At 32.8% G+C, this 20,111-nt stretch overlaps 4 protein-coding genes and 1 pseudogene across 11 annotated transcripts; 3 read left to right on the top strand and 2 right to left on the bottom strand.

The window, feature by feature from the left end:
• Window positions 1–209: 209 nt before the first annotated feature.
• Window positions 210–5,381, bottom strand: LOC110601659 (protein CDC73 homolog). 4 transcript variants are annotated; one of them, XM_043951170.1, is made up of 7 exons: window positions 4,144–5,372; window positions 3,846–3,928; window positions 3,596–3,689; window positions 1,725–2,592; window positions 1,532–1,621; window positions 970–1,306; window positions 210–852 (listed from the first exon to the last, which is right to left on the bottom strand). In XM_043951170.1, exons 1-3 carry the CDS (start codon window positions 5,198–5,200, stop codon window positions 3,597–3,599), a joined length of 1,233 nt encoding a protein of 410 aa, XP_043807105.1. In that variant the 5' UTR covers window positions 5,201–5,372; the 3' UTR covers window positions 210–852; window positions 970–1,306; window positions 1,532–1,621; window positions 1,725–2,592; window position 3,596. The 4 variants fall into 4 exon arrangements, with proteins under 4 accessions (XP_043807105.1, XP_043807106.1, XP_021594571.1 ...); XM_043951171.1 differs by having other exon boundaries at window positions 210–805; XM_021738879.2 differs by lacking the exon at window positions 970–1,306 and having other exon boundaries at window positions 210–805.
• Window positions 829–2,137, top strand: LOC110601661 (non-specific lipid transfer protein GPI-anchored 5). Its single transcript, XM_043951173.1, has 4 exons — window positions 829–961; window positions 995–1,314; window positions 1,546–1,602; window positions 1,791–2,137. The coding sequence occupies exons 2-4, from the start codon at window positions 996–998 to the stop codon at window positions 1,928–1,930; spliced, it is 516 nt and encodes a 171-aa protein (XP_043807108.1). The 5' UTR covers window positions 829–961; window position 995; the 3' UTR covers window positions 1,931–2,137.
• A 209-nt stretch (window positions 5,382–5,590) lies between the features above and the next one.
• On the bottom strand, window positions 5,591–6,438 carry LOC110601660 (uncharacterized N-acetyltransferase p20). Its single transcript, XM_021738880.2, has one exon. The coding sequence runs from the start codon at window positions 6,312–6,314 to the stop codon at window positions 5,751–5,753; it is 564 nt and encodes a 187-aa protein (XP_021594572.1). The 5' UTR covers window positions 6,315–6,438; the 3' UTR covers window positions 5,591–5,750.
• A 3,889-nt stretch (window positions 6,439–10,327) lies between these two features.
• Window positions 10,328–10,843, top strand: LOC110601396 (annotated as a pseudogene).
• Window positions 10,844–17,142: 6,299 nt separating this feature from the next.
• LOC110602148 (FCS-Like Zinc finger 8) lies at window positions 17,143–20,075 on the top strand. Of its 5 annotated transcripts, none has more exons than XM_021739585.2 (3): window positions 17,143–18,315; window positions 18,399–19,259; window positions 19,601–19,742. In XM_021739585.2, the coding sequence occupies exons 2-3, from the start codon at window positions 18,457–18,459 to the stop codon at window positions 19,614–19,616; spliced, it is 819 nt and encodes a 272-aa protein (XP_021595277.1). In that variant the 5' UTR covers window positions 17,143–18,315; window positions 18,399–18,456; the 3' UTR covers window positions 19,617–19,742. The 5 variants fall into 5 exon arrangements, with proteins under 5 accessions (XP_021595277.1, XP_021595275.1, XP_021595274.1 ...); XM_021739583.2 differs by having other exon boundaries at window positions 17,147–17,637; window positions 18,405–19,259; window positions 19,611–20,075; XM_021739582.2 differs by having other exon boundaries at window positions 17,147–18,315; window positions 18,405–19,259; window positions 19,611–20,075.
• Window positions 20,076–20,111: the final 36 nt, after the last annotated feature.

The raw sequence follows: 20,111 nt of genomic DNA, 5'->3' as shown, positions 1-20,111 counted from the left end.
TTCTAGTTGCTCCTTCCATTTTATGTTTGGCACGCGCTTGTTTTTACTGCGTTGTATTGTACAAGTGATTTGTGCTTGCTAATCTGCTGTTACACTTGCTTTGGAGTAGATTAGCATAGTAAAAAGAGCTCTAGGCTCCGTATTCTTTAGTGGAGTTCTCAGCAGTCGGGGATTGAATGATCAACTTTAGATGTTTGACAAAATAGATGTTCCAAATAACGATGTGAATCTGATATATTTCACTGATGTATTTGAACTTTACATCGTTACAATGTCTCCTCATATTCATGGCTAAATTAAGTGAATGCGAGTTTTCTATGCCTTGCTCGATACCACCATTACAACCGTTTCCTATGCCTATGCGGTCATAAATTCTGGGTACTCGAGTGTCCAGAATTGGTCATCGTCTCACCCGGAAAACAAGAATAGCTCACCCATACTTATGAGACAAGTTTGACCCTATTCCTTGCGGACAAATACCGTGGTTAAATTTTTCTTAGGTTTGAAGCAACAGGACACTGTCAAAGGCAGCAACTCCTTTAATCTTCTTCCACCAGAATTTTCTGCTTTCTGAACCATTTCACTCGGATTCTAAAAGAGATAGGTACAAAGGCAAATTCAAGTAAAGGTGGAGTCAGAAATACGTTATGCTTCTCCTGATGGAATCGGAATTTCCAGAATTCTTCCAGTTTGAACCCTTATATTACCCTGTACCTAAGGCCCACAAGTTGGTCGCCCACACAACCGACCTTCATCGCCTTCCCAGGCAAGCCACGTATTGCAAGTCTCCAGGTTTGAACACCTTCTGCAGTTTAACACGAAGCCGTTAAGAGATTAGGAATAGTTGGTCACCTACACAATCCAATTCTCGTTCGTCAGCCCTGGCCTCAACGTTCCTATAAAAGCCACACTTCTTTCTCCTAATTCCAGCAAGCTAATCAAACTAAAGAAGTTGCAAGATATTTTCACCTTCATCAGGCATTTCTAACGACCCAATGGCACGCAGAGAGATGGCGTTGAATTTTGCTCTGATCTTAATGAGCATGCTATGGGCAGGAGCCATGGCTCAATCTAGTTGTACAAACGTCTTAATAAGCATGTCACCATGCCTGAACTACATCACAGGCAATTCTTCAACTCCATCTTCGCAGTGCTGCACACAGCTTTCTAGTGTAGTTCGCTCTTCCCCCCAGTGCTTGTGTGAGGTTCTAAGTGGTGGTGGCTCATCACTCGGGATAAACATCAATCAGACCCAGGCCCTAGCCTTACCTGGTGCTTGCAATGTTCAGACTCCTCCCATCAGCCGCTGCAATGGTAAGAATTCTCTCATCAATCAATCTCAACGTCCTACGAATTTAAACTTTCATGCCAAAAGTCAATTGCTTCCCTGATTCTGAAGGTGGATCCTTGATATTTAGTTTGAACCAGGAAATTTGCTAAAATGAAATAAGAAGCTAAATATCCACATTAACTTTGATGATGTCACCGAACATTAAAAATCTCAGTCCAACCTAATTCTAACTTGTACTACCTGTATCTGGACAGCTTCTCCTCCAGCCGCATCTCCAGCAGGAACGCCAGAAGTTCCAAGTACACCTTCAGGTACAGCACAATTCTTAAACTGCAAAATTGCAAATTTCATGTAGAATTCATGTAATATATTAGCGGTATTATTCAAACTTAACTTTTGGCGAGTATTCACTAACATGTCAGAGATAGCTCACCGATAAGGAGCCTTGCACAAATTCTTCTCTTTGTTCTCGTCTAACTTGTTTATTTTGTTGCTGTAGGAACTGGATCTAAAACTGTACCATCAACAGAAGTAGATGGCCCTGGAACCTCAAATGGAAGCCTCATCAAAATGTCAATCACACTGCTATCATTCCTTCTCTTTGCAGCCTCATATGTTTCAGCCTTCATGACATACTGATTCTCTGATCAGCTTGTCCACCTTTTACTATTGCCGCATCTTGATACTCCCAGCTATTATTTTAAGTATAGTTTATTTATTTCCCTTTGGATGGGGTGTATCTATTATTTATTTTTCATAATCTCCTCTGAGGTTGGTGTAGTTTTGTATTACTGAAGAGACTTCTTGCTCTCTTCCCTTTGCAATAAAAATATTTAGTGTATGCATACCACAGCCAAATGCTCAAGACACATCAAGGAATAATAGAAATACATTACAGATGAAAGATGGGGGGAAAAAAGGTACCAAAATGAATAAACAAAAATTGCCGTGATGGCATTTAGTTGGCAACTACCAAGAAACCAAAATTTTGTACATCTTTAAAGATATTCTCCATCTCCTACCATAAATTTCGACCATTAAACGCAAAAACATACATGGAAGCAAATTATCGTCAAAACAGACCTTATTCTGCAAATTCTGTGGTCTAAACACAAGTCAGTTCCGTAGGAAGCAGAGTATCAGCTGCAACACGCCATTGGCATTTAAATCCACCAAAAGACGAGCAATGGGGTGACCATAGACATCTCCATAGATACAGAACAAGGCATTCCCATTACTCCTCAACAATGTCCATCCAATTACAGCTCAAAATTGTCATGATACAGTTTCCATTTTCATAACTGCATCAAAAAGAGAAAATTTCTATAGTTCACCATCTACCCATGCAAATTAGTAGTCTTAAGAATAAATACCAATTACTGGGTGCAGAAATGAACGTAAGGAAAACCATCAGCTACCACAAGTTCTAACTTTGGAAGCATATTAGGCGTTGAAACATACCTCTTAACTAACCATAAAAATAAGTATCCATAAGCGGACAACTGAAAATCCTAACACCTTACTAACCTAAATATGCGGATAAGAAGAACACATATAAAAAGATTATGGCATTTGAACAAAAGTGTGTCGAGAGATACCAACTAATATGGCAAGATATTAAGCCATGGACTAATATTTCCTATCCATTATATGAAGAATCTGCTATAATAAAAATAACCTTAATACAGATGAGAAGAAATAATGGCTCTTCACCAACTAGAATAGATGACAACGCAAACAGAGTGCCTAGGATCATTGTTCTTTCCTCAGGAAATGCAGATTAAACCAAAGCTTATAGTACAGTATACAGAACCCAAGTATAGGAATGACTCCTTTTTATTTTCAATCTTGTGTACATCAATATGGCTACACACACTTTTTAGTTAGATTATTAAATCCACTGAACGAGTAAGGATGATGCCACAGGAAAACTGTGAGGGTTTAGCTCAAGCCCATAGTTGATATATCATTCAAATCAATATAACATTCAGAAAATACAGAATGCCATGTGTGCAGGCATGTGATCTAATGGGCAACATTATATTTTATTCCATCCATAATCTTCATGATCCTAACATCCCAAGGAAAAATTGCTACCTCACAGGCTGATTTATTTCGAATCAAATCCAAAGGAAACAATTATTCAAAGGTAACACTATATGTTTCACACTAAATAAGCAAATCAAAATCCACCAGAAAAGGATAATATATTCACCATATGTCAGAAAACTACTAATAGATATCGTCAAGTATATATACTTTCTTTTAACAAACTGGAAAAAATGTGCAAGTCTAGATACGAACTTCATGAATGTGACCGTGAGCGCACAAACTCTTCTAGTCTGTCCCACACCTCCAATGCTGCTGCCCTATCCTGGTGTCTCTTGTTCTTGCTAATCTGCATGTTTTAAATAATTATTTACATGTCAATCATCACAACACAAACCAGGAAGAAAAAATAGGGAAAAAGAAAAACTGGCGACCAGCAAAGCAAAACCTAAATAAAACCAAGATTTTAAGCATGAAGAAACTGAAGGACGAAACAAATGCTCACCGAGATAATCTTTACATTCCATTGCTTCACAGTCTTGGCTGATTCTACACTGTCATCTTCAAACCGCATGAAAAATCCAATTACTGCATCAACTAACTTTTAGTAAAGAGCATTGTAAAAAATTCAACCCAAATATTCTTCAAATTAATTGATAAACAAGGGTATGTAAAAAGTCCATACGATTTGTTCATCGTGTAACCAACCATCCTCCTAAAATCTACACGATCAAAATTATAAAATGGAAAACACAAATCCAAAAATTGAAGCACCAATCCTATGTAGCACTAAGTTCACTCACTTTTATTAAATATCTCCACATGATCCTTAAACGGCCAATCCTTGAACTGCCACTCTTTTCCCAACACGAAGACAGCCACAACCCGATCCCAATCCTCAGCCTTCAGTGCAGACGGCTTGTCCCTGACCTCATACGCAGTCATCACCCTATTTCTATCAGTACTAAACTTCTTCTGTACCGTTACACAGTCTGGCTTCGCCCCTTTCATTTGCTTCACCTTGACATCCGTGGGTATATAAATTCCATCCTCCAAGAACTCCTTAACATTATAAATAGTAATCAAAGTCTGAAAAGCGCTGGGAACTAAAATTATGGGCACTCCCTCCCCAAATTTGCCTCCTTTCAAATGCATTTTGGGCTTGGGCGTCGCATCATAACTCAGTTCATCACCATACCCAATTCCTCTATCGTCAGCCCCCATCAATCTACTCTTAGCCACCAACCCATCTTTCCTTTGCTGAGATTCAATTCTCTGCCTCTCCTCTTCCCGGCGGGTAGAAGCCACCAGCACGCTATAAAAATCTCTATTCTTGCACTCCAACAAAGACTCCCTATCCTTGAGAGGCCTCTCCATGGCGTATATCATAGTCACAGGATCCTCCTCTTTACCATTGTCAGCTCCTGCTGCATCAGCATCATTGGAATCGAGGATAGCGGGATCGTCGGGGCGGTACTCATGGGCGAGATCAGCATTAGGGTTTTGCTGGGGCTGTTGAAGCTGCTGCTGCTGCTGGGGGAGAGGGAAAACGATGGAGTCGGTGGAAGAGAGCTTTCCGGTAAGGTAATCGAGGAGAGGCTTACGGTCGATAAAAGTAATGGCGGGGAGGCCGAGGGCGCGAGCATTCTGGAGGTAATCAGTGAACTTGAGATTGGCGTTCTGGATGTAGTAAACGAGGGTTTCGAGGGTGTAGAGATTCCCCTGCTTGGAGCGATAAGCAGTCTTTATCGCACAAGGGAAGCTGTAGTCGTTGCCGAAACGGAACTCGTCGTTAACTCGGACGATCTTGTCCACTTCGCCGCGAATGGTAAACTCACGGAGAGCGGTGAGAGGATCCATCCGTAAGATAGTTGGGACCTTGGACTATAGAGAATAAGCACAGAGAGGGGAATTGAAAGAAGTTATAAGACTGATGAATAATGACGCAAGATACGCTATGGAGAGGAGGGAAACACAGACTTCACTGAGAATTGGATTTTGCTGAGGAAGACGGACACGCATGTGAGCATGCCAGGGACCTACAATTTATATTTTGTTCAGATTTTTGGGAGGATTGGGATTTGAGAAAACGATATTGGGCTTCATAAGGAATTAACAGTTCAGTTTTGTCTGCTTAGCCCAATGAACCTACGACACTTCTAATTCTACGTGGGCTTTCAGGGTTCGTTCATAAATAGTAAGGAGTTCTTGAAGACAGGAGCTATAAAACGATGTTCAATTGTTCATGGGAACCAAGCTATGGAATTCAACGATCGATCCAAAGGCAAACACATACATATCCAGTAATCGTCTCTAAAATATGTCCATGGGAATACATAAGTTGTCACAATATCTTTCACACATTAATTACTCACTCAAGATGTAGACAGATTTGCAAAAACAATTACAATCAATTTACAGGATCTGTAGAAAGAAGACTAAAAATCACCATGTCTCTAGACCTTCCCTTCAGAATACAATACTTTCTTAGAACACCTTCTCTCATGAAGCCAGCCTTCTCTAGTACCCTTTGTGAACCCACGTTTTCTACATCTACCAAGGCTTCAAGTCTCTCCAGTTCTGGCCACTGGTTAAAAATGGTTTTGGCCACCATTTTCACTGCCTTTGTCGCAATCCCCTTTCCCCAGTATTGGGCAGCCAGAACATAGCCAAGTTCTCCTCTGCATATATCAATACCTGAATTCTTTGTCACTGAAATGGAACCAATAGGCCTGTTGTTAAGGCATATTGCCCTAAACCAAGGGTGGGGTACAGCAGTGTTTTTGATATAGTTTATGCCATCTTCTTTGCTAGTGTAAGGACAGAAACGACAAAAACGAGTCACTCTCTTGTCAGAAGCCCAGACCATGAAATCATCGATATCGGAGACTTCCAATGGACGAAGTGAGATGTTTGGTAATTCGTTACCCCCTTCATGCAAGTCTGTTATTGGTGCAGAAGAACCACGCTCCATTTTGTACAGTTAGAGAAGAATATATGAGTAATCGGAGAGTTAATACCAAATACAATGAAATTTAAATGAAGAATAGCTGCAAGAAACTACTTCGAACTGAAATATAAAAAGACAATTGGGTTCAAGCTTCTAAGGTAAATTTTGCTTTACTTTGCTTGGAGTGGGTTTTTTGCTAATTTAGAGTTAGAAAATAAAGAAAAAATTATCAATTTAAAGTAAAGATAAAATACAAGTAGATTTAGAGTTTGATGGCAGCCTGTAGCGCTAAAATATATTTTTTTTAAATAATAGTCTGGTGTCACTTTTTTTAATTATTAATATATTATAATAATATATTTATATTATAATAATATATTTATAATAATAAATATTTTTTATAATTTTAATGTATTAATATTTAATATACTTGTATATTTTATGTCATCGTACATGCATTTAAATAAAATTGAAAAATTTTAACTTTTATTTTATAATTTTTATTTCTTTTAAAATATATATATTAATATTTAATAAATTTTATTATTAATATTTAAATAAAAAATTACTGATAATATATAATTTTAAAATTATAAAATTAATATTACATTATAATTAGATATGTAAAATAATTTAGTTGCGATTTGATATATAAAAATAATTTAAAATAATTCACTTGCGATTAAATATATAAAAATAATCCAATGATACAATATCATTTATTCAATAATAAAATTTTGTATTATTTTAAAAAATTAATATATAAATACTATAATTAAATAATATTAGTACACTTTTAATGTTATTTTATAATTTTAAAAGGTATTAAAACCAATTATAAATTTATTGATACTAGTTATTATAACCAATTATAAATTTATTGATACTAGTTATTATATTTTATAAAAATATTTTTAATATATAAAAATATTATAAAAATTAATAGTGAATAACTGCACATAAAAATATTTAAAATTATAATATTATTCAACATTGAATTAATTATTTAATTTATTTATTTATTATTTTTAATAAATTATAAACAACCCAATAATTACGAACAATGTTTAAAATTATTATATTATTTTATTATTAAAAATTATACCATAATATTGAGTTTTTATAATTTATTAAAAAAATTAATTAATTAATTAATCTAATTATAGTATAGATTAATTAAATTTATTATTTTTAATAAATTATAAATAATCGGTTAATCCATTTTAAAAAAATAATCGGAAATCGCATACAATATCTAATTACAATATAATTTTATTTCATAATTTTAAATATTAATATATTTTATATATTGATATTTAATATATTTTATGATTAATATTTAAATTAAAAATATTATTAACCCTATATAATTTCAGTATTATAAAATTAATATTATTCTATAATTATATAGAATACTATAAAATTAATATTATTTTGTGATTATGTAGGACCGCATCAGTCCAATAAAAAATATATTTAATTTTTATAATTTTAAACATATATATTAATTAATTTATTTATTTATATATATTTTTTAATTAATTATTTAATTCAGTGTTTTTATATATATATTTAATAATATGATAATATTATAATTTTAAATATTTTTTATTTTTTTAATTAATTTTTATAATATTTTTATATATTAAAAATAATAAAATATATAAAATATTATAATTACGTATCAATAAATTTATCACTGATAAATAAATTTATAATTAGTATTATTTAATTATAATATTATTATCATAATATATTAAAATTAATAAAATATATTATTAAAATTTTATTATAATAAAAAATATAAAATAAATAAAATTATTAAATTAATATAATATAAAAATAATATATTAATTAATATAATTATAATATTTTAATAATTAAAAAAAAATTAAACCATGATTTAGGGACACTGTAAAAATAAATAAATAAATAATCACTTGAGACTACTATATTTTATCCTTCACTTGACCATTAAATTTCAAATCTATAAATATTTTATTTTTATTTTAAATTAGTAATTTTTTCATTTTCAATCCTAAATTGATAAAAAATCCCAACATTTGTGAGCAAGCTAAAATATGTCATCGCACGAGAAAAAGTGGGGGCTGATAATTCTGCTAATATTACGGTTTCCGGCCGCCCTGTTTGACCCATTAACTTAGACGATCAATAGTTCCATGGAAACACAGCACATCTTAGTTTGACACAGAATTCCCCCCTTGATCATTTGATCATTATTTGTCAAGTCATGGATGTTAAGGACCTCTGACTTTGCCAACAATGAAAATAGTTTAACAGGATTACATATATGAACTTTGAACATATGTATCCAACAAGTTGAATCATTTGATAAAAGATTAAATTATGGTCATGTAACACCCCTATCCGGTTATTTAATTAACCGAACCGGAGATATTACATTTTAAAACAGTTTTCGTATTTTTTCTTTATTTTATATATGTAAATCATGACTCTTTTTTTTTTACTGAAAATCCGGCACAGTTTCCTTTGAAATATGAACTTAATTTCACTTGTAAATAGTAATATCACACTTCTATAAACTTCAACTTTAACCCCCCAAACTTCTTTTAATATCAACACAAATTCAATTCAGATCAAATAATTCATAACCATCTCATTCATCTCAACAAGATCTTGGGAAGGTTTGTGCTCAACCCTATTTTAATAAATTCAAAAAATTGTTATTTATATTCTATTTGAATTTTACTACCCTAATAGAAAGACCAAGTGAATAATAGATTTAATAGATAAAAAATTTTAAAATTTATATGTAATTTAACCAAAATTTAAGTTATGGATATAATGAAATGACTCTATTTTCTTGATAAAAAAATAATTTGGTTAGATATAGTAACAAGAAAAAAAAAAAGAAAAAAAAGAGATATTAGATTAGATGAAAAAAAAAACAAACAAAAAAAGAAGAGATATTGGATTAGATGAAAAAAAAAAAGAAAAATGAAATAAGGTATATAGTGATAAATAAATAAAAAAATATTATATTAGAAAAAAATATAATAATAATAATAAAAAGAATAATAGTTAATTCATTAAGGATTAAATGATGAATTTGTAATTTATGAGGTCAGATCCCTCTCATATCGTCCCAGTAGAATTTGTGGATACACAACCAAACTTGTCATATGAAGAAGAACATGTGAAAATTCTAATAAGAGAAATAAAAAAATTAAGAAGCAAAAGAATTCCTCTTGTTAAATTCCTAATTTTCCTTTTCTTTTCCTTTCCCTTCCACTTCTTTTTCATGAAAAAAAAAATCAATAAATCAAATTAATACAATATTTCTCATAAATCTTCACATAAAATAATAAGAAATATCTCTATAACAAAAACCCCTAACTTACCTTTAACTTTCCCAACCCTTAGTTACTATCCACTCTCCCTCAACTTTGAATTTTCTCTTTGATTTCCCTTCTTTTCTTCAAATTCTTCTTTGGAAATGTGTTGGGAGAAGATGGAAAATTAATTGGAGGTGAAATTTTGAAGCAATTTTGGTGTAGAGAAAAAAGATGAAAAATGGGCATTCCCTTAGTAGTTCACGGCAGAGAAAGAAAATGAACAAAATGAATAATGGTTTTCTTCTTCTAGCATTTTCTTTTCTTTCTTCCTCGAGCCACTTGTCTTTAAATTGTAATTTAATTTCTCTATCTTTTTTTTTCCTTTCTCATCTTGTTTTTTTTCTTATTCTTTTTATTTATTATTTATTTATTTTTATTTTATTATCCTTATTATTATTTTTTTTAGGATGTTACAGGTCAGGTCGGCAGGTCCTACATGATAATGTTTTTATTCATGAAAATAGTTCTATATAAGGATCAAACTTTGCTTAATGCATATATACTTCTATCGTCAGCAAGTCCACCTAATCATCCATAATTGAAGGCTTCAAAGTTGAAAATATTTTGTATAGATAGGCCATCGTCCTTAGCCTTAGTTTCTAACCACACTTTCCATATCCATCTTGTCCAACTCAGATTAATTACTAGTCCTTTCTGTTTATGGACCCAGCAAGAATTTCTCTTCGTCCCTTCAAGCTTTCTGATGTTGACGATTTTCTGAAATGGGCCAGTGATGATAGAGTAACCTGGAACCTTAGGTGGAATTCTATTACCACTAGGGAAGAAGCACTAGATCATCTTGAAAAGGTTGCCATACCCCACACATGGCGTCGGTCTATATGTTTGGATGATCGGTCAATTGGATATGTCTCTGTCTGACAGTTTTCAGGAGATGATAGGTGTAGAGTAAATATCAAATACACGTTAGCTATTGAGTACTGGGGACATGGGATAGCGACAATAGCAGTGAAGATGACCGTGTCCAGCGTATTTCAAGATCTACCTTACTTGATAAGGCTTGAAGCTCTGGTAGATGTAAAGAACAAGGGATCTCAAAGGGTAGTAGAGAAGGTTGGATTTATAAAAGAAGGTGTGTTAAGAAAATATGCATATTTTAAAGGTGAATTTAGGGATTTGGTTGTCTATAGTTTCCTGTTATCGGACAAGATTTTGTAATCCACATGGTTGAAGCGAACCTTTTCAGTGAAATATTGTTATTGCTTGTTATCAACTCCAATTTATTTCATTCATGAGATTTATGGAAATGATTTACGACGGCTTATGAATTTTCTGTTTTCAGCTTAATCTTTAGGTTCACATGGCTTTTCTTGACCTTCAATGAAAGCCGGTCTATAAAGGTCTCATTATGCATAAATGAGATATTTACAAGGAAGACATGAAATATGATAAATAGAGTCAGCCTTTCATTGGATCAATTTTTTGCTTTGCTTTGCTTTAATAAGAACTGATAACAAAGATGGTATGGTAATAAAGATGGTATGCTTTAGTAAGAACTGATAACATGAAATATGATAAATAGAGTCCACCTTTCACTATGGATTCGTCGCTAGGCCTCGTTTGACAATTTCATTGGAGCTAACAAAGAGTAGAATAGACACCAAGCACCATCTTTCCGAGACATTTACCATTTAATTAAATGTCTGAAGTGGAAATGGAAAAAAAAAAATAATAATAGAAATGAAGGTTTTATTTGATTAGGGTAATTCCATTAAAAAACTTAAATTTTTAGAAAGTGTTAAAATTGTGTTTGTTTAATTGACATTTTTACTTAATTTTTTAAACCGTTAAAAGCTTTTTTTTTTCTTAGTAAAGGAGAATTTTTCTTATTTACTCCCTATAAAATTCACTTTTTATAAAATAATTATTTTGAATTAAATAAAACTGTGATTTATTTTATTTTATTTGATTAAATTATTAGGACAGAGAAAAATATAATTTTATAATATATAAAATAATTATTATATCCTCACAAGTTAATAAATAAGGGTTTAAAACAATAGAGGACATTTAAAATATTTTAATACAGCTAATTCTCATTTCTCTTGTTTTTCCCGTTTTTCACCAATACTTTACACAAAATGACTATGATTTCTCCTTTTTTTTTATCTACATTTCTCTTTTTTGTAATTGATGTCTAAATAAAAGAAACTAGGGAAATCAAATTTATTTTCTGTCTTCTCTCCATTTCCCCAATTCAAACATAGTATTAGGTTGGTAATCAAAGGTAACATGGGGTTGCTAAAATCCTCTGGTCTTGCCAAAAAACAGATCCCTAGAAAGAACTGTCCTTGGATTGATAATTGTAGAGTCAGGTTAGTCAGAAGGAGAAATTTGACGAATAACGTCATGTTAAGACAGGATGCCGTAACCTCCTGGGAAGAATATCTTGGGAAGATGATCGTGGCTTAATTGGACTTGTCATAGGTTTCCGGTGGGTGTCAGCAAAATCGGATGGCCCATTAGGGTTTTACTAAAGTGCTAATTCACCCTCTAAACTCAACAGCATGGCCCAGCCCTATTTTTTTATTATTATTGTTAATATGTATTTATTGGGGGAAAGAGAGGGGAATTAAATTATGATTATTAAAAAAAATTTAAATATGTTTTTTCAACCATTTAATAGATGGGAGACGTCCGACCCTAATTTGAGTATACCAAATTGGATACAAATAATTTTTTTAAATCTAAAAAGTAATTCTTTTTCTTTTGTAAAAATAAAGCTGTTTTTTAAAAAAATTGCTTAATATTTTCTTTTGCTAGACAAATATTTTATATTGAATAATTTTCTTAAGTAATCTAAACATTAAGAAATATTAAGAAATAGTTTTCGTGAAACTGATAAACCTTAATTTCATGAATTTTTTTCCCTGAAAGGACTCAATTAGAGGAGATTATACTGTGTTAGTTTATCATTTAATTTCATTGAATGGAAACTTTAAATTTTTTACTAGTGACATCACTTGCTTTAAGCATTTAAATTTAATAAATTTTTTTATTAATCATTCTAGTAGGCATTGAAGTAAATTGGAATAAAAGACAAAATATCATTATTTTATTATTATTATTATTATTATAAATATATCATTTTATAAATTAGGCGGATCATCATCATTGCTGATTCCTGACTTAAACATGGAATTACACGTTGCAGTATACGAATATATATTTTCAGCTCAATATTTCAAAGCAAATGATGAATCTTAACACTAGAATTACCTCAATTTTCATACACACAAAAGCAAAATCTCTTGTTTATTGTCGTGCAATATTGGCCAGACAGTAACTATCATCTTTTTTTTTTTTTTTCTAAAACACTGGACTGGGCAAGCATACACTCACCGTAATTGGCCTTTTCAAATTTTGTTTTTATTGTGCATTAAGCTTTAACGAGAGGTCAAAGAGAGACGCCCAACTAATAATGGGCATCTAGATCGCAAGAGCAAAACGCGTCCTTCATCTTTTTTGTATAAAACTATTGAAATTGAAAGGCTTAGAATTTATCCTAAAAAAGCCAGCTCCACCAAAGCCTAGAGAACAGTGGGCAGTCGGCATCTCCCGCTGTCCCTCACTGGTCAATACCTCATCAGGCATCAGCGAGAAGAAATTGAGTTAGTTCCTATATTTCTAGCGTTTCCTTGTCAACAAGTTTTGACATCAAAATTAAGAGTGGAGTAATTGAGCAGCTGCAGTGCTACAGCAAGGGGCATCAGTGAAGGAATGGGCCAACCACCACTCATCAAAGCCTATGAAAGGGAATATCTCAAATGGGTCCCACGAAATGGGTTTCCCATCCCCACGGCCACGCGCATGCATTTAGGACAAGCCCAATAATTTTTTCTTTTATTTTTTTATTAAATATTTAAAGTTTTATTTTTTTGCATAATCTCTCTGAATTTTTATTACTTTATCATTTTGCATCTGTAAATTAGCAAATAAATAATTATAAATTTTGAATTACAAAAACATCTAGGAAACTGGAGAAATGAAAGAGTATGGGTTTCTCTTATGGATGAGGAGGAAGTAGTTTTTCTATTGCTAATTTGTTGCCCTTACGCCTTACAAGTCGCGTGCATTGCAATTAATTATGGGAATTTAATAATAAAAATTAATAGAAAAGGTGTATTAATTTATGAGAATATAATAATTAAAAAACCATGGATTAAAAAAAAGTGTTAAGGCGAAAGGTATGCGCTGATTTTTATTTTAATCTAGTTATATAATTGAACTGCTTTCATTTATTTGAGATTGATATGATGTTGGTGATTATGTATATTTTCTAACTTATAATTTAGTTATAAAAAAATATGTCATTTCATCAATAAATGTTGAACGTAATAATAAAATATATTATATTATTATAATTTTAATATAATAATATAAATTCAATTTTTGAAAAAAAAAATTTTTGAAATGCATAATTATAAAACTCGAAATGATTAGATATAGAAAAATATTTTGGTAAATTTTGTTGAAAAAAAATGAATTTATAAAAATTTTAATTTTGAAACTAGGGAGAAGTTTTCACTGTTTTTTTTTTTAATATTTTGTTTCTGCTTGTTTTTGTCACTTTCGTGCGGCCGTCCCCTGCATTCTTTGAATAGGGGATGGCCGTACTATCTTCTGTTTAAAGAGTAAATTTATTTTTTTTCATTTTTAAACAGAATTATATGAATAAATAAATTTTCTTTTTATAGTTTGACAAAAAATATATATAGTAAAAAAATAATTATAAAAATGTATACCTAACAGATGAGGTAGCTTAAAAATCCACATTGATTTGATTGGGTGGAGATATATATAAAAATACGTTTAGATTTTGATGTTGCGTTACATGAAAATTGAGTTGAATTTTGGGCAATAACAAAGACTATAAATACATATTGTTAAACCATTCCACATCAGATCATCGGCAGCTTGAGCTCCATGTAAGACCAAAAGATTTTCCTGTCCTACAAGGGTGGTGTCAATTCTGGCAGTCTCATCAAAACTTTCCATGGACCCATTTACCATGAGACGATTCTCATCGTCGCTGATGTGGATGCAAAACAACAAAGTCAATGAAGAAGGCCCCACTGTGTGGGTCATTGCCTACTGAGTGAAACTGAAACTGAAGCTGATTGGTTTGGAATTTTTCATTGGTTTCAGCTTGCCCATCGTTTCCTCAATTCCTTAGACCTATATGCTTGAGAAGACAATAGCTAGAGTTAGAAGTATAGCAGTCATCAACCCGGAGAGAGCAATGGAAGGACGTGTAGAAAACGAAGCCGTAACAAGAATTGCCCATCACCACCGATTATGTTCTCCGGTCTTTGAAGTGTCATAATCTTTTTATTAACTTTTTGGCTAATTATTTTGTGCACTTCTTGCATTGAGGGTGTACGGTAGACCAATAATATATTAATATTAGAATAAAATACATAATTTTATTAAAATATATAAAATTCTAATTTTTAACTTTTGTGTAATACGTGGATGCTTTAATAACAGTGTAAATTTAAAATTATATAATTATTTATTACAATAATATTGATTTAGTGTATCATCCAAGTTTAATTAGAATTTTCCTATATATTTTTGTCCTCCGACTTATGTTACTTTATACTCAATTAGGGCTTAGGTGACGTGTGATCTCAGTTTTAATATCAATGAAGTTGATAAAAAAACAAAGTATTGATTAATGTTAGCAATAAGTAATTTCTCATTATCTATTTATTAGATGAAAAATAGTTATTATATTAATTATTATTTTTAATTAATCATTAAATATTATTATACTCTGCCATCAATATAATCGGAGTGTTATATAATTAACCACTTGAAAAAGTGACGATGGCCAACATTTAGAGAATGAAAGTCCTGAGTGGATAAGCAACTTCTGTTGAGTATGTTCTATGTGCTATTATGATAATGCATTATTAATGAACAAATAGGTTATGGACCCTAGGTACTAATTAAGATAGGGTATGATTACCCTTTTGTCCTTTATCACTGATAATTGGGATCAAATTTAGTATAAAGTACAACTTTAATTATATTTAATTGCTTTCTTAAAATTTCCCAATAAAATATGCCTTAATCTTCATAATTCATGCCCCCTATGGCCCTTTTATTTTATAGGTCATTTTGAGTGTTGGATGAATATGCTGTGATTCTAAAATTCTGCTCCTATTCTTAGGGACAGTGTTCGGCTTTTTAAATTCACAATTGCTTTAATTTCTCATATATATCGTTATTATAAAAGTGTGGTACATATAAAATAATTATAATATTAAAAATTAACGCATATATATATATATATATTAATTGAAATTTATTTATACATAATATATATATATATATTGTTTTAATATTTTATAAAAATATTTAAAAAGGAATGGCAGGTAGTGTATTGAATGATTTTTGGGCTATGAACACTGTACTAGTCATCACCCGACCCAGATTCTCTCTCTCAATTTCCTACTTGCTCCCCGTCTCACAATGACATGCATCTACGATCTATCGATTTCATAAGGGCATTCTGGCCATTTTAATAAGGTAGATAATATCATTATAAATCACGCAAAAATTATCAAGAAATACCTAAACAAAATACAACAACTGAGATGATGACACCGCATCGAGCACTCCAAGTACTGTGGGACCCAATTACTTTGTGGGTCAGGATTCCCAGCCTTGCAGCAAATTTATTTTTGTAATTAATTTAAAAAAAAAAAAAACAGAGTACAATAAATTTAATTATTGCACCCTAAAAAGAGAATTGAAATTCAACTATTAAGAAATATATTGTTGAAAGTAGTATTTCGAGCTCTAGAATTTATTTTCTGCATACAGTACAATGAAGGTGAAGGTAGACTTGTAAATTAGGAAAAAAAAAAAAAAAAAGACTTGTGAGTTGCAGTTGCACATGTTCATATCCACGCTGGAGCAGCAGTAGATCGAATAAGAAAGAGTGGACCCCATATTAAGTGTATTAGTTCTGAGAAAGGGCCCACTTAACTCTGCTTTTGTCCCCGGGGTCCACTTTGCACTAGCCTTGTAGTTGTAGCCTGGTCATCGGCTAGAGTGGCTTAATAAACAAAAGTAAGAAGTACTTGAAGATTAAATGCTCAAGAACGTACCACTAACGTTGAAGAGGTTCTTTTATTGGATGTCAGTCAGGATTCGGAACATTCGTTATAATACTTGGTAAATATTTAAATTTAGTAAAAATAGAATATGTCAAGATAAATGTTCTGCTGTTTATTAATTCATTAATATTTATTTATAAATTTAAATTAATTGAATTAAGTTGAGCTGATCTAAGTTTGATTATAAAATCTCTTGATGCAGGTTGTACTGTAAAAATGTATCTGCTATAGTACATGTGGGTGTGGTCAGGTATGTACGAACGCACGAAAATATGGAATAAGTGTTGTGAAGGCCAAGCCAACCGAAGCCACGCCAAAATGTGAAGCCGTGACCATAAGCTGCTGCCTGGACAGTTTCTCGCCATCTTTCGAGTTTGTGCTTTTATATTCTCATGTCCAGTGATGATGGTGAGGAAACCATTCCCACTTTCTAAAAAATCCATTGTTTCTGAGGGAAAGAGCGCACTTATAGCCTTAAAACCAACGTAAAAAAACTGCCATTTCTAGGCAAAGGGAGTGGTTTAATCAAACCCACTAATTATTCCCATGCACTTCTCTCTTTTAAGATCACCAACCATCCTCTCCTCAATCCCACCAGCTTTATCTCTCTCCCTCCTCACTTTCAGTGTCCTTTCTGCAACTTCATGGCGATTTTCCAGGTCTGATGAGGGAATGACTGATATAGAGGGATTTAAACTTTAAAGAGCCCCAAAAGTGTAGAAAAAGATAGCCCATTAAGGAAAAAAAGGGGGAGCAAGAGAAACAGAGCAACAGTGTCCCTTTTCATTCACCGTTCATCAGTTCTTTTATTTTCATGTGATGGTAATGTTTGTGTGGTTTGGGTTCTGTAATTTGGTCTTGTCCGCTTCTACAGCTTCGTATTTGATAAGCCTTTTTTATTTGTGATCAGCTGTTGATTATAAATCCACTGGTATTTACATGTTTGCGTTTTAGTTGAAATACCTCCAGTACTGAATTATATAGGACATCTTAAGAGCAGAACCCGAAGAAAGAAAAAGGGCAAAACAAAAATACAAAACCTTGTTCTGTTAGATTGTTATAGGTTGTGTCTGGCGCATGCACGTCTGGTCTCTTTTTTTTTTTTTTTTTGGCAACCACGTCTGGTCTCTTGATCATGACTGGTGAGTCTCTTTGCATGTCGGTTCTGTGAGCCCAGTGATTCTTGTTGAGGATTTGAGGGAGAAAGGGCGAGAAAGACGGGGATAAAGTGTGTCCTTTGGTTTTTCATTTTCCTATTTCCTTTGGTTTTTCGCCTGTGCTTATATAGGAATGGAGCTCACAAAGCTATAGCCAAGAGGGAGAGAGATAGAGATAGAACATCAGGGTTACATTCTTTCTCATTTCTGGTTTTAATATTGACTGTACTGGCACCACTCTTTTGCCTTTCTTTTCCTAATTTAAACCTTTCACCAAGTCACGAGCTCAAGAATTTCTGCCATATTTTGGAGCGCAGGTTTTGTTTTGATTTTGAACCCCGGAGTAAGTGGTTCTTTCTTTTGGGGTTAACCTTTTGCTAAGAAGTCTTCTACTTTGATATTAATTTCTGCTCTTTTTTGCGGCAGGAACAGTATTCTAGAGATGCTAAGAAATCCGGAGTAAAAAGCACTTCAGCAACCTCTAATGGCGGACTATAGCACAATTCTGTCTCCAACAGACAAACATAGAAAATCTAGTTCTTTTCCAAGGTTGTTCACGGGCTTGACCTTCAAGAATTTATCTGAAACAGCTGAGGCAGTCATGAGCCCAACTTCAATTCTCGATAGCAAATCTTTCTCAGGGCTCATGAAAAACCCCTTCTTGCCTGACCTCCCCACCCCTAAAACCCCAGATTCAGAGACCAAGCGCACCTGGGACAAGCTGGACTCCAGAGGCCTTGGCCTTGTTGATGCTCTTAATGATGATAAATTTGACACCAATTTGCCAAAATCCGAAAGCAGAATGATTATATTCGGATCGCAGCTAAAGATTCAAGTTCCCCATTTGCCGCCTCCATTTCATTCATCGCCAGCTGAATCTCCCAAATCTCCTGCTGATTTCGGCATAAAAACAAGAAATTCTCAATTGGGTTCTTTCTCTTCTGGGCTATCTCATTCTCCAGCTAAGAAATCAGCATGCGGTTCAACCAATTGGGGTATGGACACTCCGAATTCACCACGGTTTTTTACCGGTTGTCTGTCTACAAGCGAGATGGAGCTTTCTGAGGAATACACTTGTGTGATCTCATATGGGCCTAACCCAAGAACTACTCATATATTTGATGATTGCATTGTTGAGAGCTGCTGTGGTATTGTTGGCTCTGATTTGAGGCCAGAGTCTACTGGGTTGTCGGCCGATGGATCAATTCATTCACCAGAGAATTTCTTAAGTTTCTGCTATGCTTGCAAGAAGCATCTTGTGCAGGGAAAAAACATTTACATGTACAGGTTAGTTCAAGTTTCCTTTTTTGACATGTTTCCATTTCTTTTATTGTTATTTGTGTGAAATTCTGCAATTTCGGTAACTTTCATATCGGAAATGGAACTTCAGCTTAAACTTTTGCTGCAGATTTTTTGGAATTGAAACTTGATACAAACATGTTTGATCTATTTTACTGTCAGTGCATAATTAAATAGTTTCTGATATCAGCTTATTTAGATACCTATGCATTTAAGCTTTAACTCACAGTATCAGCTTTCTATATATCCATTGTTCTGTTTATTGCATCATCAGCTTAGTTTGATACAGGCAGATTCGAGCTTTCCAATTCTAATGATTGAATTTGAAGTCTAATGCAGAGGTGAAAAAGCATTTTGCAGCCGAGAATGTCGGTATCATGTGATGCTACTAGAGGAGGGAATAGATAAGCTGGATGTCTGTGGCACTTGTTCATGAAAGCTCTTAGCTCTAGCTGTTCATACTTTCCTCAAGTGGCCACCCCAAGAACAAAACCAACTATTTCCATAAGAGAAACTTCATACTTGCAAGAATATTATGATCATCCAATTTTTACATCAAATGAAGAAAGCCCAGATGATTATTATATTATCATTAATGTTAAGCATAATCAAAGGATGGTTCTTGAATCTGTTTGTAGTATTTTTTTTTTCTTTCTATTTCTATTTTCTCCTTTGGTTTTGTAGAATTTGACGGACTGGAAAGGCTAAAAGCCTGAATCTATCTGCAGAGTTGGATTTTTGTAAAATTTTAATTGATAATTAAGTGATTGCTGTTGGGGTTGTCAACAGTTTTTGGTTTCAAAAGTTGGTGAGATGATGATACATGACTAAAGTTGTAAG

The sequence above is a fragment of the Manihot esculenta genome, chromosome 15 (assembly GCF_001659605.2).
Source record: "Manihot esculenta cultivar AM560-2 chromosome 15, M.esculenta_v8, whole genome shotgun sequence".
Classification (NCBI taxonomy): domain Eukaryota; kingdom Viridiplantae; phylum Streptophyta; class Magnoliopsida; order Malpighiales; family Euphorbiaceae; genus Manihot; species Manihot esculenta.
The sequence above is the reverse complement of the archived record's forward strand: the minus strand, read 5'-3'. Positions and strand labels throughout refer to the sequence as shown.